The sequence below is a fragment of the Oncorhynchus masou genome, unplaced genomic scaffold (genome assembly GCF_036934945.1).
Source record: "Oncorhynchus masou masou isolate Uvic2021 unplaced genomic scaffold, UVic_Omas_1.1 unplaced_scaffold_941, whole genome shotgun sequence".
NCBI classification, from domain to species: Eukaryota; Metazoa; Chordata; class Actinopteri; order Salmoniformes; family Salmonidae; genus Oncorhynchus; species Oncorhynchus masou.
In genome coordinates this window covers 98,572-111,094 of record NW_027015901.1, presented here as the reverse complement: position 1 = coordinate 111,094, position 12,523 = coordinate 98,572, and the positions used below count along the sequence as shown (strand labels likewise).

At 50.1% G+C, this 12,523-nt stretch overlaps 1 protein-coding gene across 10 annotated transcripts in view; it reads left to right on the top strand.

Moving 5' to 3' along the window:
- LOC135538325 (cytokine-like nuclear factor N-PAC) overlaps positions 1–10,883 on the top strand; it is a 46,736-nt gene extending 35,853 nt beyond the window's left edge. For 3 of the 10 annotated variants that reach the window (XM_064964253.1, XM_064964252.1, XM_064964248.1), the window contains 4 exons: positions 555–717; positions 7,351–7,530; positions 8,872–8,996; positions 10,636–10,883. In XM_064964253.1, coding sequence (XP_064820325.1) covers positions 555–717; positions 7,351–7,530; positions 8,872–8,996; positions 10,636–10,710 — 543 coding nt within the window. In that variant the 3' untranslated portion in view covers positions 10,711–10,883. The remainder of the gene's footprint in view (positions 1–554; positions 718–7,350; positions 7,531–8,871; positions 8,997–10,635) is intronic. The other 7 variants (XM_064964255.1, XM_064964254.1, XM_064964249.1 and 4 more) reach the window with 3 other exon arrangements.
- The last annotated feature ends 1,640 nt before the right edge of the window (positions 10,884–12,523 follow it).

Sequence of the window (12,523 nt, the reverse complement as noted above, 5' to 3'; positions counted from 1 at the left end):
AGGTATACACACACACAGAGCTCTCGCAGGTATACACACACACAGAGCTCTCGCAGGTATACACACACACAGAGCTCTCGCAGGTATACACACACACAGAGCTCTCGCAGGTATACACACACACGGAGCTCTCGCAGGTATACACACACACGGAGCTCTCGCAGGTATACACACACACGGAGCTCTCGCAGGTACACACACACGGAGCTCTCGCAGGTACACACACACGGAGCTCTCGCAGGTACACACACACGGAGCGAGCTCTCGCAGGTACACACACACGGAGAGAGCTCTCTCTCGCAGGTACACACACACGGAGAGAGCTCTCTCTCGCAGGTACACACACACGGAGAGAGCTCTCTCTCGCAGGTACACACACACGGAGAGAGAGCTTGTGATTCCAGGTGTATGCTACTCCCACTGTCGCTAGGTCATCATCACTCTCCCATTGGGTACTGTCATTACATCATCAATCGTCTTATCATATGCATCTCTCATTGACTCCTCTACTGCCACACCACTGTCTGATTTGGCTCCTGTCTGACTGTCATTAGGTGATCTCGTCGCGGGGCGGCCGCTTCCTGGAGGCTCCTGTGGCTGGGAGCCAGCAGGTCTCTAACGAGGGCATGCTGGTCATCCTAGCGGCCGGAGACAGGACGGTCTATGAAGACTGCAGCTCCTGTTTCCAGGCCATGGGCAAGACCTCATTCTTCCTAGGTAGATGGTTTGAGTTTTACGAGTGTCTTATCCCAGGGTTATCCAATTTCCTGTGTGTTATCAGGTGAAGCAGGCTAACGTGTGTGTGTTATCAGGTGAGGTGGGTAACGTGTGTGTGTTATCAGGTGAAGCAGGCTAACGTGTGTGTGTTATCAGGTGAGGTGGGTAACGTGTGTGTGTTATCAGGTGAAGCAGGCTAACGTGTGTGTGTGTTATCAGGTGAAGCAGGCTAACGTGTGTGTGTGTTATCAGGTGAAGCAGGCTAACGTGTGTGTGTTATCAGGTGAGGTGGGTAACGTGTGTGTGTTATCAGGTGAAGCAGGCTAACGTGTGTGTGTGTTATCAGGTGAAGCAGGCTAACGTGTGTGTGTGTTATCAGGTGAAACAGGCTAACGTGTGTGTGTTATCAGGTGAAGCAGGCTAACGTGTGTGTGTGTGTGTGTTATCAGGTGAAGCAGGCTAACGTGTGTGTGTGTTATCAGGTGAAGCAGGCTAACGTGTGTGTATTATCAGGTGAAGCAGGCTAACGTGTGTGTGTGTTATCAGGTGAAGCAGACTAACGTGTGTGTGTGTGTTATCAGGTGAAGCAGGCTAACGTGTGTGTGTGTGTATGTTATCAGGTGAAGCAGGCTAACGTGTGTGTGTGTTATCAGGTGAAGCAGGCTAACGTGTGTGTTATCAGGTGAAGCAGGCTAACGTGTGTGTGTGTTATCAGGTGAAGCAGGCTAACGTGTGTGTATTATCAGGTGAGGTGGGTAACGTGTGTGTGTATGTTATCAGGTGAAGCAGGCTAACGTGTGTGTGTGTGTTATCAGGTGAAGCAGGCTAACGTGTGTGTGTGTGTTATCAGGTGAAGCAGGCTAACGTGTGTGTGTGTGTTATCAGGTGAAGCAGGCTAACGTGTGTGTGTTATCAGGTGAAGCAGGCTAACGTGTGTGTGTTATCAGGTGAAGCAGGCTAACGTGTGTGTGTGTGTTATCAGGTGAAGCAGGCTAACGTGTGTGTGTGTGTTATCAGGTGAGGCAGGCTAACGTGTGTGTGTGTTATCAGGTGAGGTGGGTAACGTGTGTGTGTGTTATCAGGTGAAGCAGGCTAACGTGTGTGTGTGTGTTATCAGGTGAGGTGGGTAACGTGTGTGTGTGTTATCAGGTGAAGCGGCTAACGTGTGTGTGTGTGTTATCAGGTGAAGCAGGCTAACGTGTGTGTGTGTTATCAGGTGAAGCAGGCTAACGTGTGTGTGTGTTATCAGGTGAAGCAGGCTAACGTGTGTGTGTGTGTTATCAGGTGAAGCAGGCTAACGTGTGTGTGTGTTATCAGGTGAAGCAGACTAACGTGTGTGTGTGTGTGTTATCAGGTGAAGCAGGCTAACGTGTGTGTGTGTGTGTTATCAGGTGAAGCAGGCTAACGTGTGTGTGTTATCAGGTGAAGCAGGCTAACGTGTGTGTGTGTTATCAGGTGAAGCAGGCTAACGTGTGTGTATTATCAGGTGAAGCAGGCTAACGTGTGTGTGTGTTATCAGGTGAAGCAGACTAACGTGTGTGTGTGTGTTATCAGGTGAAGCAGGCTAACGTGTGTGTGTGTATGTTATCAGGTGAAGCAGGCTAACGTGTGTGTGTGTTATCAGGTGAAGCAGGCTAACGTGTGTGTGTGTTATCAGGTGAAGCAGGCTAACGTGTGTGTATTATCAGGTGAGGTGGGTAACGTGTGTGTGTATGTTATCAGGTGAAGCAGGCTAACGTGTGTGTGTTATCAGGTGAAGCAGGCTAACGTGTGTGTGTGTGTTATCAGGTGAAGCAGGCTAACGTGTGTGTGTGTGTTATCAGGTGAAGCAGGCTAACGTGTGTGTATGTGTTATCAGGTGAAGCAGGCTAACGTGTGTGTGTTATCAGGTGAAGCAGGCTAACGTGTGTGTGTGTTATCAGGTGAAGCAGGCTAACGTGTGTGTGTGTGTTATCAGGTGAAGCAGGCTAACGTGTGTGTGTGTGTGTTATCAGGTGAGGCAGGCTAACGTGTGTGTGTGTTATCAGGTGAGGTGGGTAACGTGTGTGTGTGTTATCAGGTGAAGCAGGCTAACGTGTGTGTGTGTGTTATCAGGTGAGGTGGGTAACGTGTGTGTGTGTTATCAGGTGAAGCAGGCTAACGTGTGTGTGTGTGTGTTATCAGGTGAAGCAGGCTAACGTGTGTGTGTGTGTGTTATCAGGTGAAGCAGGCTAACGTGTGTGTGTGTGTTATCAGGTGAGGTGGGTAACGTGTGTGTGTGTGTTATCAGGTGAGGTGGGTAACGTGTGTGTGTGTTATCAGGTGAAGCAGGCTAACGTGTGTGTGTGTTATCAGGTGAAGCAGGCTAACGTGTGTGTGTGTTATCAGGTGAAGCAGGCTAACGTGTGTGTGTGTGTGTTATCAGGTGAAGCAGGCTAACGTGTGTGTGTGTGTGTTATCAGGTGAAGCAGGCTAACGTGTGTGTGTGTGTTATCAGGTGAAGCAGGCTAACGTGTGTGTGTGTGTTATCAGGTGAAGCAGGCTAACGTGTGTGTGTGTTATCAGGTGAAGCAGGCTAACGTGTGTGTGTGTGTTATCAGGTGAAGCAGGCTAACGTGTGTGTGTGTGTGTTATCAGGTGAGGCAGGGTAACGTGTGTGTGTGTTATCAGGTGAAGCAGGCTAACGTGTGTGTGTGTGTTATCAGGTGAAGCAGGCTAACGTGTGTGTGTGTTATCAGGTGAAGCAGGCTAACGTGTGTGTGTGTTATCAGGTGAAGCAGGCTAACGTGTGTGTGTGTTATCAGGTGAAGCAGGCTAACGTGTGTGTGTGTTATCAGGTGAAGCAGACTAACGTGTGTGTGTGTGTTATCAGGTGAAGCAGGCTAACGTGTGTGTGTGTGTGTTATCAGGTGAAGCAGGCTAACGTGTGTGTGTTATCAGGTGAAGCAGGCTAACGTGTGTGTGTGTTATCAGGTGAAGCAGGCTAACGTGTGTGTATTATCAGGTGAAGCAGGCTAACGTGTGTGTGTGTTATCAGGTGAAGCAGACTAACGTGTGTGTGTGTGTTATCAGGTGAAGCAGGCTAACGTGTGTGTGTGTATGTTATCAGGTGAAGCAGGCTAACGTGTGTGTGTGTTATCAGGTGAAGCAGGCTAACGTGTGTGTGTGTGTTATCAGGTGAAGCAGGCTAACGTGTGTGTGTGTTATCAGGTGAAGCAGGCTAACGTGTGTGTGTGTTATCAGGTGAAGCAGGCTAACGTGTGTGTGTGTGTGTTATCAGGTGAAGCAGGCTAACGTGTGTGTGTGTGTGTTATCAGGTGAAGCAGGCTAACGTGTGTGTATGTGTTATCAGGTGAAGCAGGCTAACGTGTGTGTGTTATCAGGTGAAGCAGGCTAACGTGTGTGTGTGTGTTATCAGGTGAAGCAGGCTAACGTGTGTGTGTGTGTGTTATCAGGTGAAGCAGGCTAACGTGTGTGTGTGTGTGTTATCAGGTGAGGCAGGCTAACGTGTGTGTGTGTTATCAGGTGAGGCAGGGTAACGTGTGTGTGTGTTATCAGGTGAAGCAGGCTAACGTGTGTGTGTGTGTTATCAGGTGAGGTGGGTAACTTGTGTGTGTGTTATCAGGTGAAGCGGCTAACGTGTGTGTGTGTGTTATCAGGTGAAGCAGGCTAACGTGTGTGTGTGTTATCAGGTGAAGCAGGCTAACGTGTGTGTGTGTGTGTTATCAGGTGAAGCAGGCTAACGTGTGTGTGTGTGTGTGTTATCAGGTGAAGCAGGCTAACGTGTGTGTGTGTTATCAGGTGAAGCAGGCTAACGTGTGTGTGTGTTATCAGGTGAAGCAGGCTAACGTGTGTGTATTATCAGGTGAAGCAGGCTAACGTGTGTGTGTGTTATCAGGTGAAGCAGGCTAACGTGTGTGTGTGTGTGTTATCAGGTGAAGCAGGCTAACGTGTGTGTGTGTGTTATCAGGTGAAGCAGGCTAACGTGTGTGTGTGTGTTATCAGGTGAAGCAGGCTAACGTGTGTGTGTGTGTTATCAGGTGAAGCAGGCTAACGTGTGTGTGTGTGTTATCAGGTGAAGCAGGCTAACGTGTGTGTGTGTTATCAGGTGAAGCAGGCTAACGTGTGTGTGTGTTATCAGGTGAAGCAGGCTAACGTGTGTGTGTGTGTTATCAGGTGAGGTGGGTAACGTGTGTGTGTGTTATCAGGTGAAGCAGGCTAACGTGTGTGTGTGTGTTATCAGGTGAAGCAGGCTAACGTGTGTGTGTGTGTTATCAGGTGAAGCAGGCTAACGTGTGTGTGTGTGTGTTATCAGGTGAAGCAGGCTAACGTGTGTGTGTGTGTGTTATCAGGTGAAGCAGGCTAACGTGTGTGTGTGTGTTATCAGGTGAAGCAGGCTAACGTGTGTGTGTGTGTTATCAGGTGAAGCAGGCTAACGTGTGTGTGTGTGTTATCAGGTGAAGCAGGCTAACGTGTGTGTGTGTTATCAGGTGAAGCAGGCTAACGTGTGTGTGTGTTATCAGGTGAAGCAGGCTAACGTGTGTGTGTGTGTTATCAGGTGAAGCAGGCTAACGTGTGTGTGTGTGTTATCAGGTGAAGCAGGCTAACGTGTGTGTGTGTGTGTTATCAGGTGAGGCAGGGTAACGTGTGTGTGTGTTATCAGGTGAAGCAGGCTAACGTGTGTGTGTGTGTTATCAGGTGAAGCAGGCTAACGTGTGTGTGTGTTATCAGGTGAAGCAGGCTAACGTGTGTGTGTGTTATCAGGTGAAGCAGGCTAACGTGTGTGTGTGTTATCAGGTGAAGCAGACTAACGTGTGTGTGTGTGTTATCAGGTGAAGCAGGCTAACGTGTGTGTGTATGTTATCAGGTGAAGCAGGCTAACGTGTGTGTGTGTTATCAGGTGAAGCAGGCTAACGTGTGTGTGTGTTATCAGGTGAAGCAGGCTAACGTGTGTGTGTGTTATCAGGTGAAGCAGGCTAACGTGTGTGTGTTATCAGGTGAAGCAGGCTAACGTGTGTGTGTGTGTGTTATCAGGTGAAGCAGGCTAACGTGTGTGTGTGTGTGTTATCAGGTGAAGCAGGCTAACGTGTGTGTGTGTGTGTTATCAGGTGAAGCAGGCTAACGTGTGTGTATGTGTTATCAGGTGAAGCAGGCTAACGTGTGTGTGTTATCAGGTGAAGCAGGCTAACGTGTGTGTGTGTGTTATCAGGTGAAGCAGGCTAACGTGTGTGTGTGTGTTATCAGGTGAAGCAGGCTAACGTGTGTGTGTGTGTGTTATCAGGTGAGGCAGGCTAACGTGTGTGTGTGTTATCAGGTGAGGTGGGTAACGTGTGTGTGTGTTATCAGGTGAAGCAGGCTAACGTGTGTGTGTGTGTTATCAGGTGAGGTGGGTAACGTGTGTGTGTGTTATCAGGTGAAGCAGGCTAACGTGTGTGTGTGTGTGTTATCAGGTGAAGCAGGCTAACGTGTGTGTATGTGTTATCAGGTGAAGCAGGCTAACGTGTGTGTGTTATCAGGTGAAGCAGGCTAACGTGTGTGTGTGTGTGTTATCAGGTGAAGCAGGCTAACGTGTGTGTGTGTGTGTTATCAGGTGAAGCAGGCTAACGTGTGTGTGTGTGTGTTATCAGGTGAGGCAGGCTAACGTGTGTGTGTGTTATCAGGTGAGGTGGGTAACGTGTGTGTGTGTTATCAGGTGAAGCAGGCTAACGTGTGTGTGTGTGTTATCAGGTGAGGTGGGTAACTTGTGTGTGTGTTATCAGGTGAAGCGGCTAACGTGTGTGTGTGTGTTATCAGGTGAAGCAGGCTAACGTGTGTGTGTGTTATCAGGTGAAGCAGGCTAACGTGTGTGTGTGTGTTATCAGGTGAAGCAGGCTAACGTGTGTGTGTGTGTGTGTTATCAGGTGAAGCAGGCTAACGTGTGTGTGTGTGTTATCAGGTGAAGCAGGCTAACGTGTGTGTGTGTGTTATCAGGTGAAGCAGGCTAACGTGTGTGTGTGTTATCAGGTGAAGCAGGCTAACGTGTGTGTGTTATCAGGTGAAGCAGGCTAACGTGTGTGTGTTATCAGGTGAAGCAGGCTAACGTGTGTGTGTGTGTTATCAGGTGAAGCAGGCTAACGTGTGTGTGTGTGTTATCAGGTGAAGCAGGCTAACGTGTGTGTGTGTGTTATCAGGTGAAGCAGGCTAACGTGTGTGTGTGTGTTATCAGGTGAAGCAGGCTAACGTGTGTGTGTGTGTTATCAGGTGAAGCAGGCTAACGTGTGTGTGTGTGTTATCAGGTGAAGCAGGCTAACGTGTGTGTGTGTGTTATCAGGTGAAGCAGGCTAACGTGTGTGTGTGTTATCAGGTGAAGCAGGCTAACGTGTGTGTGTGTTATCAGGTGAAGCAGGCTAACGTGTGTGTGTGTGTTATCAGGTGAAGCAGGCTAACGTGTGTGTGTGTGTTATCAGGCGAAGCAGGCTAACGTGTGTGTGTGTGTTATCAGGCGAAGCAGGCTAACGTGTGTGTGTGTTATCAGGCGAAGCAGGCTAACGTGTGTGTGTGTTATCAGGCGAAGCAGGCTAACGTGTGTGTGTTATCAGGTGAAGCAGGCTAACGTGTGTGTGTGTGTGTGTGTTATCAGGTGAAGCAGGCTAACGTGTCTGTGTGTGTTATCAGGTGAGGTGGGAAACGCAGCGAGGATGATGCTGATCCTCAACATGGTACAGGGAAGCTTCATGGCAACCATCGCCGAGGGGCTGACCCTAGCCCAGGCCACAGGCCAATCACAGCATACCTTCCTGGACATCCTGTCTCAGGGTCAGATGGCCAGCACCTTCGTGGACCAAAAATGCCAGAGTGAGTCGGAGACTAAAGGCACTGTCTTCCAGATGGCACCCTATTCCCTGGATAGTGCACTACTTTAGACCAGGGCCCTATTCCCTGGATAGTGCACTACTTTAGACCAGGGCCCTATTCCCTATACAGCTCACTACTTTAGACCAGGGCCCTATTCCCTGGATAGTGCACTACTTTAGACCAGGGCCCTATTCCCTGGATAGTGCACTACTTTAGACCAGGGCCCTATTCCCTGGATAGTGCACTACTTTAGACCAGAGCCCTATTCCCTGGATAGTGCACTACTTTAGACCAGAGCCCTATTCCCTATATAGGGCACTGCTTTAGACCAGAGCCCTATTCCCTGGATAGTGCACTACTTTAGACCAGAGCCCTATTCCCTATATAGGGCACTGCTTTAGACCAGAGCCCTATTCCCTATATAGTGCACTACTTTAGACCAGAGCCCTATTCCCTATATAGTGCACTGCTTTAGACCAGAGCCCTATTCCCTATATAGTGCACTACTTTAGACCAGGGCCCTATTCCCTATATAGTGCACTACTTTAGACCAGGGCCCTATTCCCTATATAGTCCACTACTTTAGACCAGAGCCCTATTCCCTATATAGTGCACTACTATTGACCAGAGCCCTATTCCCTATACAGCTCACTACTTTAGACCAGAGCCCTATTCCCTATATAGCTCACTACTTTAGACCAGAGCCCTATTCCCTATATAGCGCACTACTTTAGACCAGGGCCCTATTCCCTATATAGTGCACTACTTTAGACCAGGGTCCTATTCCCTGGATAGTGCACTACTTTAGACCAGGGCCCTATTCCCTATATAGTGCACTACTTTAGACCAGGGCCCTATTCCCTATATAGTGCACTACTTTAGACCAGGGTCCTATTCCCTATATAGTGCACTGCTTTAGAACAGGGGAAAATTGGAAACTCGGAATTCAACACTTGCACAAGCAACGTGCTCGAGGTGTCACTACAGACCCTGGTTCAATCCCGGGCTGTATCACAACCGGCCGTGATCGGGAGTCCCATAGGGTGGCGCACAATTGGCCCAGCTTCGTCTGGGTTAGGGGAGGGGTCATTGAAAAATAAAACTTTGTTCTTAAGTGACTTGCCTAGTTCAAAAACGTGTCCTATTTGGGGCCAGTGTTTCCCCTGAAAGATTCAGTCGTTTAGTGAAAGATGTCCCCTTATTGAGTATTACAGAAGTTCCCCTGATCGTCACATGTTGTAATACCTCATGTATGATTTAAACTATTCAACATGGTTCATTTGTTTCATTACATCTCCACTGGTAATGATGAGGTCTTCCCCCCCCCCCGGATCTCTCCAGATATCCTACAGGGAAACTTCAAACCAGACTACTATTTGAAACACATTCAGAAGGATCTGAGGCTAGCCATCTCCATGGGCGACACAGCCAATCACCCGACTCCTATGGCTGCAGCAGCCAATGAGGTAAGACGTTGTTGGATTGACACACACAAAATGGCCGCCGATGAGATTCCAAATGGCATTGGGGGTAGATCTTAGGTGCTGACCGGACACGTTGCGTGTGCGAGCGTCGCAAGATACATTTTGAAATCCATGTTATTCAATTATTGCACCCACACTGCTCGCGTCAACGAGCGTCTGCTATGCCAAGGGCTAACACCGAACCCAAACCGGCTGCGCCCGTGCGCCAGCGTGCAAACATTTAATTTGTCCCCCCCCACACCAAACACGATCACAACATGCAGGTTAAAATTTCAAAACAAACTCTGAACCAATGACATTAATTTGGGAACAGGTTGAAAAGCATTAAACATGTCTGGCAATTTAGCTAGGTAGCTTGCTGTTGCTAGCTAATTTGTCCTGGGATATAAGCATTGAGTTGTTATTTTACCTGAAATGCACAAGGTCCTCTACCCCGACAATTAATTTACACATAAAACGACCAACCGAATCGTTTCTAGTCATCTCTCCTCCCAAATGTCCACATACACATAGACATTATACCCATGTTGTTCACCTGCATAACATATGGCAACATTACTAACTGATATATAATAACCTGTCGCTGTGGGAACACGGGTCCCTGACCTGTCGCTGTGGGAACGCGGGTCCCTGACCTGTCGCTGTGGGAACGCGGGTCCCTGACCTGTCGCTGTGGGAACGCGGGTCCCTGACCTGTCGCTGTGGGAACGCGGGTCCCTGACCTGTCGCTGTGGGAACGCGGGTCCCTGACCTGTCGCTGTGGGAACGCGGGTCCCTGACCTGTCGCTGTGGGAACGCGGGTCCCTGACCTGTCGCTGTGGGAACATCGGAGTGTCAGGGATCCAGTACTTCTGGTATTGATTCTCTGTTCACTCTTTGGGGGCGTACAGACGCCGTGAGGTGGGGGCGTACAGACGCCGTGAGGTGGGGGCGTACAGACGCCGTGAGGTGGGGGCGTACAGACGCCGTGAGGTGGGGACGTACAGACGCCGTGACGTACAGGCGCCGGGGGGGTGGGGGCGTACAGGCGCCGTGAGGTGGGGACCCGCGTTCCCACAGCGACAGGTCAGGGACCCGCGTTCCCACAGCGACAGGTCAGGGACCCGCGTTCCCACAGGCGCCGGGGGGGTGGGGGCGTACAGGCGCCGGGGGGGGGGGGCGTACAGGCGCCGGGGGTGGCGGCGTACAGGCGCCGGGGTAGGTGGGGGCGTACAGGCGCCGTGAGGTGGGGGCGTACAGGCGCCGGGGGGGTGGGGGCGTACAGGCGCCGGGGGGGTGGGGGCGTACAGGCGCCGTGAGGTGGGGGCTTACAGGCGCCGTGAGGTGGGGGCGTACAGGCGCCGGGGGGGTGGGGGCGTACAGGCGCCGGGGGACACGAAGCCCCTGGGACTCAGACACTGATTGAAACCTCATATTTACCAGAGCAGCATCAGACCCTGCTACAAGACCATCTGATGTTTTCTCATCCAGTGAGATTTGGTTTCTTCTGGAACACCTCTCCTATTCTTTGGACCAAATTCTGTTTCCGTGAACAATAAAGTTGTATGTTTTGTCTCACTTTATGACAACGACAACGTTACTTCTTTATACATATTAACCATGTTTTTCTCTCTGTCTGTAGGTCTACAAGAGGGCTAAAGCGCTGGACCAGTCAGACAACGACATGTCAGCTGTCTACAGAGCCTACATTCACTAAACCTCCTGAAGAACCTCTCCCCCCGACCCGTCCCCTCCTCCCCCCCTGTCCTCCTCCCCCCTGTCCTCCTCTCCCCCCTGTCCTCCTCTCCCCCCTGTCCTCCTCCCCCCCTGTCCTCCCCCCCTGTCCTCCTCTCCCCCCTGTCCTCCTCCCCCCCTGTCCTCCTCCCCCCTGTCCTCCTCCCCCCCTGTCCTCCTCCCCCCCTGTCCTCCTCTCCCCCTGTCCTCCTCTCCTCTGGACCCCTCCTCTCCCCCTGTCCTCCTCTCCCCCCTGTCCTCCCTCTCCCCCTGTCCTCCTCTCCCCCTGTCCTCCTCTCCCCCTGTCCTCCTCTCCCCCTGTCCCCCTACCCCCCTCCTCTCCTCTCCTCCTGTCCTCCTCTCCCCCTGTCCTCCTCTCCCCCTGTCCTCCTCTCCCCCTGTCCTCCTCTCCCCCTGTCCTCCTCTCTCCCCTTCTGTCCTCTCCCCCTGTCCCCTCCTCTCCTCCTCTCCCCCTGTCCTCCTGTCCTCTCCTCGCCTCCTCTCCTCTGGACCACACTTATCTTTTTATACATTTTTATTCCCGTTTGATTCATTCTTTTTGCCACCAGAGATATTGGGGTACTTCCCAAATACCATCCTATTTCCTACATAGTACACTACTTTTGACCAGGGTCCACGATTTCCTTGTGAATGAAGCTGAATACCCAAGTCTGCAGAATCAGGGCCCATAGGGCTCAGGTCAGAAGTAGTGCACTTCACGGGAAATAGTATGTCATCTGGGAGGCAGCTATTCCTTTCCCGGTAACGTGATGGGAACCTCTAACTAGTCCACCTGGAACATTGCACTGACTGAGGGTTCTAATAATGCTAGAAGAATGGTCCACAGAAGGTAGCTTCCCCCCTTCCACACATCTTTGCGTTTTGTTGTCGATGGTGTTGGTCAAGTTTCTGATGGTGAAGCACTGCAGGGTGTAGGGGAACAGATTTTGGGATGCGGCCCCCATTGCTGACCCTCGGTAAGATGTTCACTAGTGATTTGGAAGGCGACACATTGCCTGTTTTGCTGTCGGGTGGGTTTTGAAGCTGCACGGGCCATGGATTAATTTATCACTCTCTTTATCACATCTTTCTTTACATTTTATTTAATTCTGTGTGTGAAAATGTCGTCTTTAATTAGAATGTCCAGAATTTCATCTAAACGTATAAAGCTGTTGATATTATCTTTTAAAAGGAGGGTCGAGGCTTGATGAGCACCAAGAGGAATAATGCCACTGCATTGCCTTAATATTGGAACCATTTGAAATCTTCTGACATGTATTTATTTATTTTTAGACGCTCTAGAGCTCCTCTCTTCTACTTCTCTTTTGGTGCAGTTTGGCCTGGAGTTGTTTCCGTAGTTGTCTGAATCGGAACAGTGTTTTGTTTTTGTTGTGTTATTGCCTGTTAGAGAACCTGCCCCCTTAAGGTTATATTAATTAAGGTTATTCTGATGCCTTGTAATACAGTAATGACCTCATCCTTCTTCTAACCGAGATTCATCCCAAATGGCACCCTACTCCAGTTATAGTGAACTACTTTAGACCAGAGCTCTGGTCCAAGGTAGTGCTCTAGATAGGGAATAGGATTCTATTTGGGATGAATCCCAGGACATTAAGGTGATGGTGTTTAAACCCATGCAGTGGTCTTAACATTAGTAACGACAGGCAAGTTGATCACTTTTTATTGTACATGTATGTTTAGGAACCACGTTGCTTAGCGACCTGTTTTTATTGTACATGTATGTTTAGGAACCACGTTGCTTAGCGACCTGTTTTTATTGTACATGTATGTTTAGG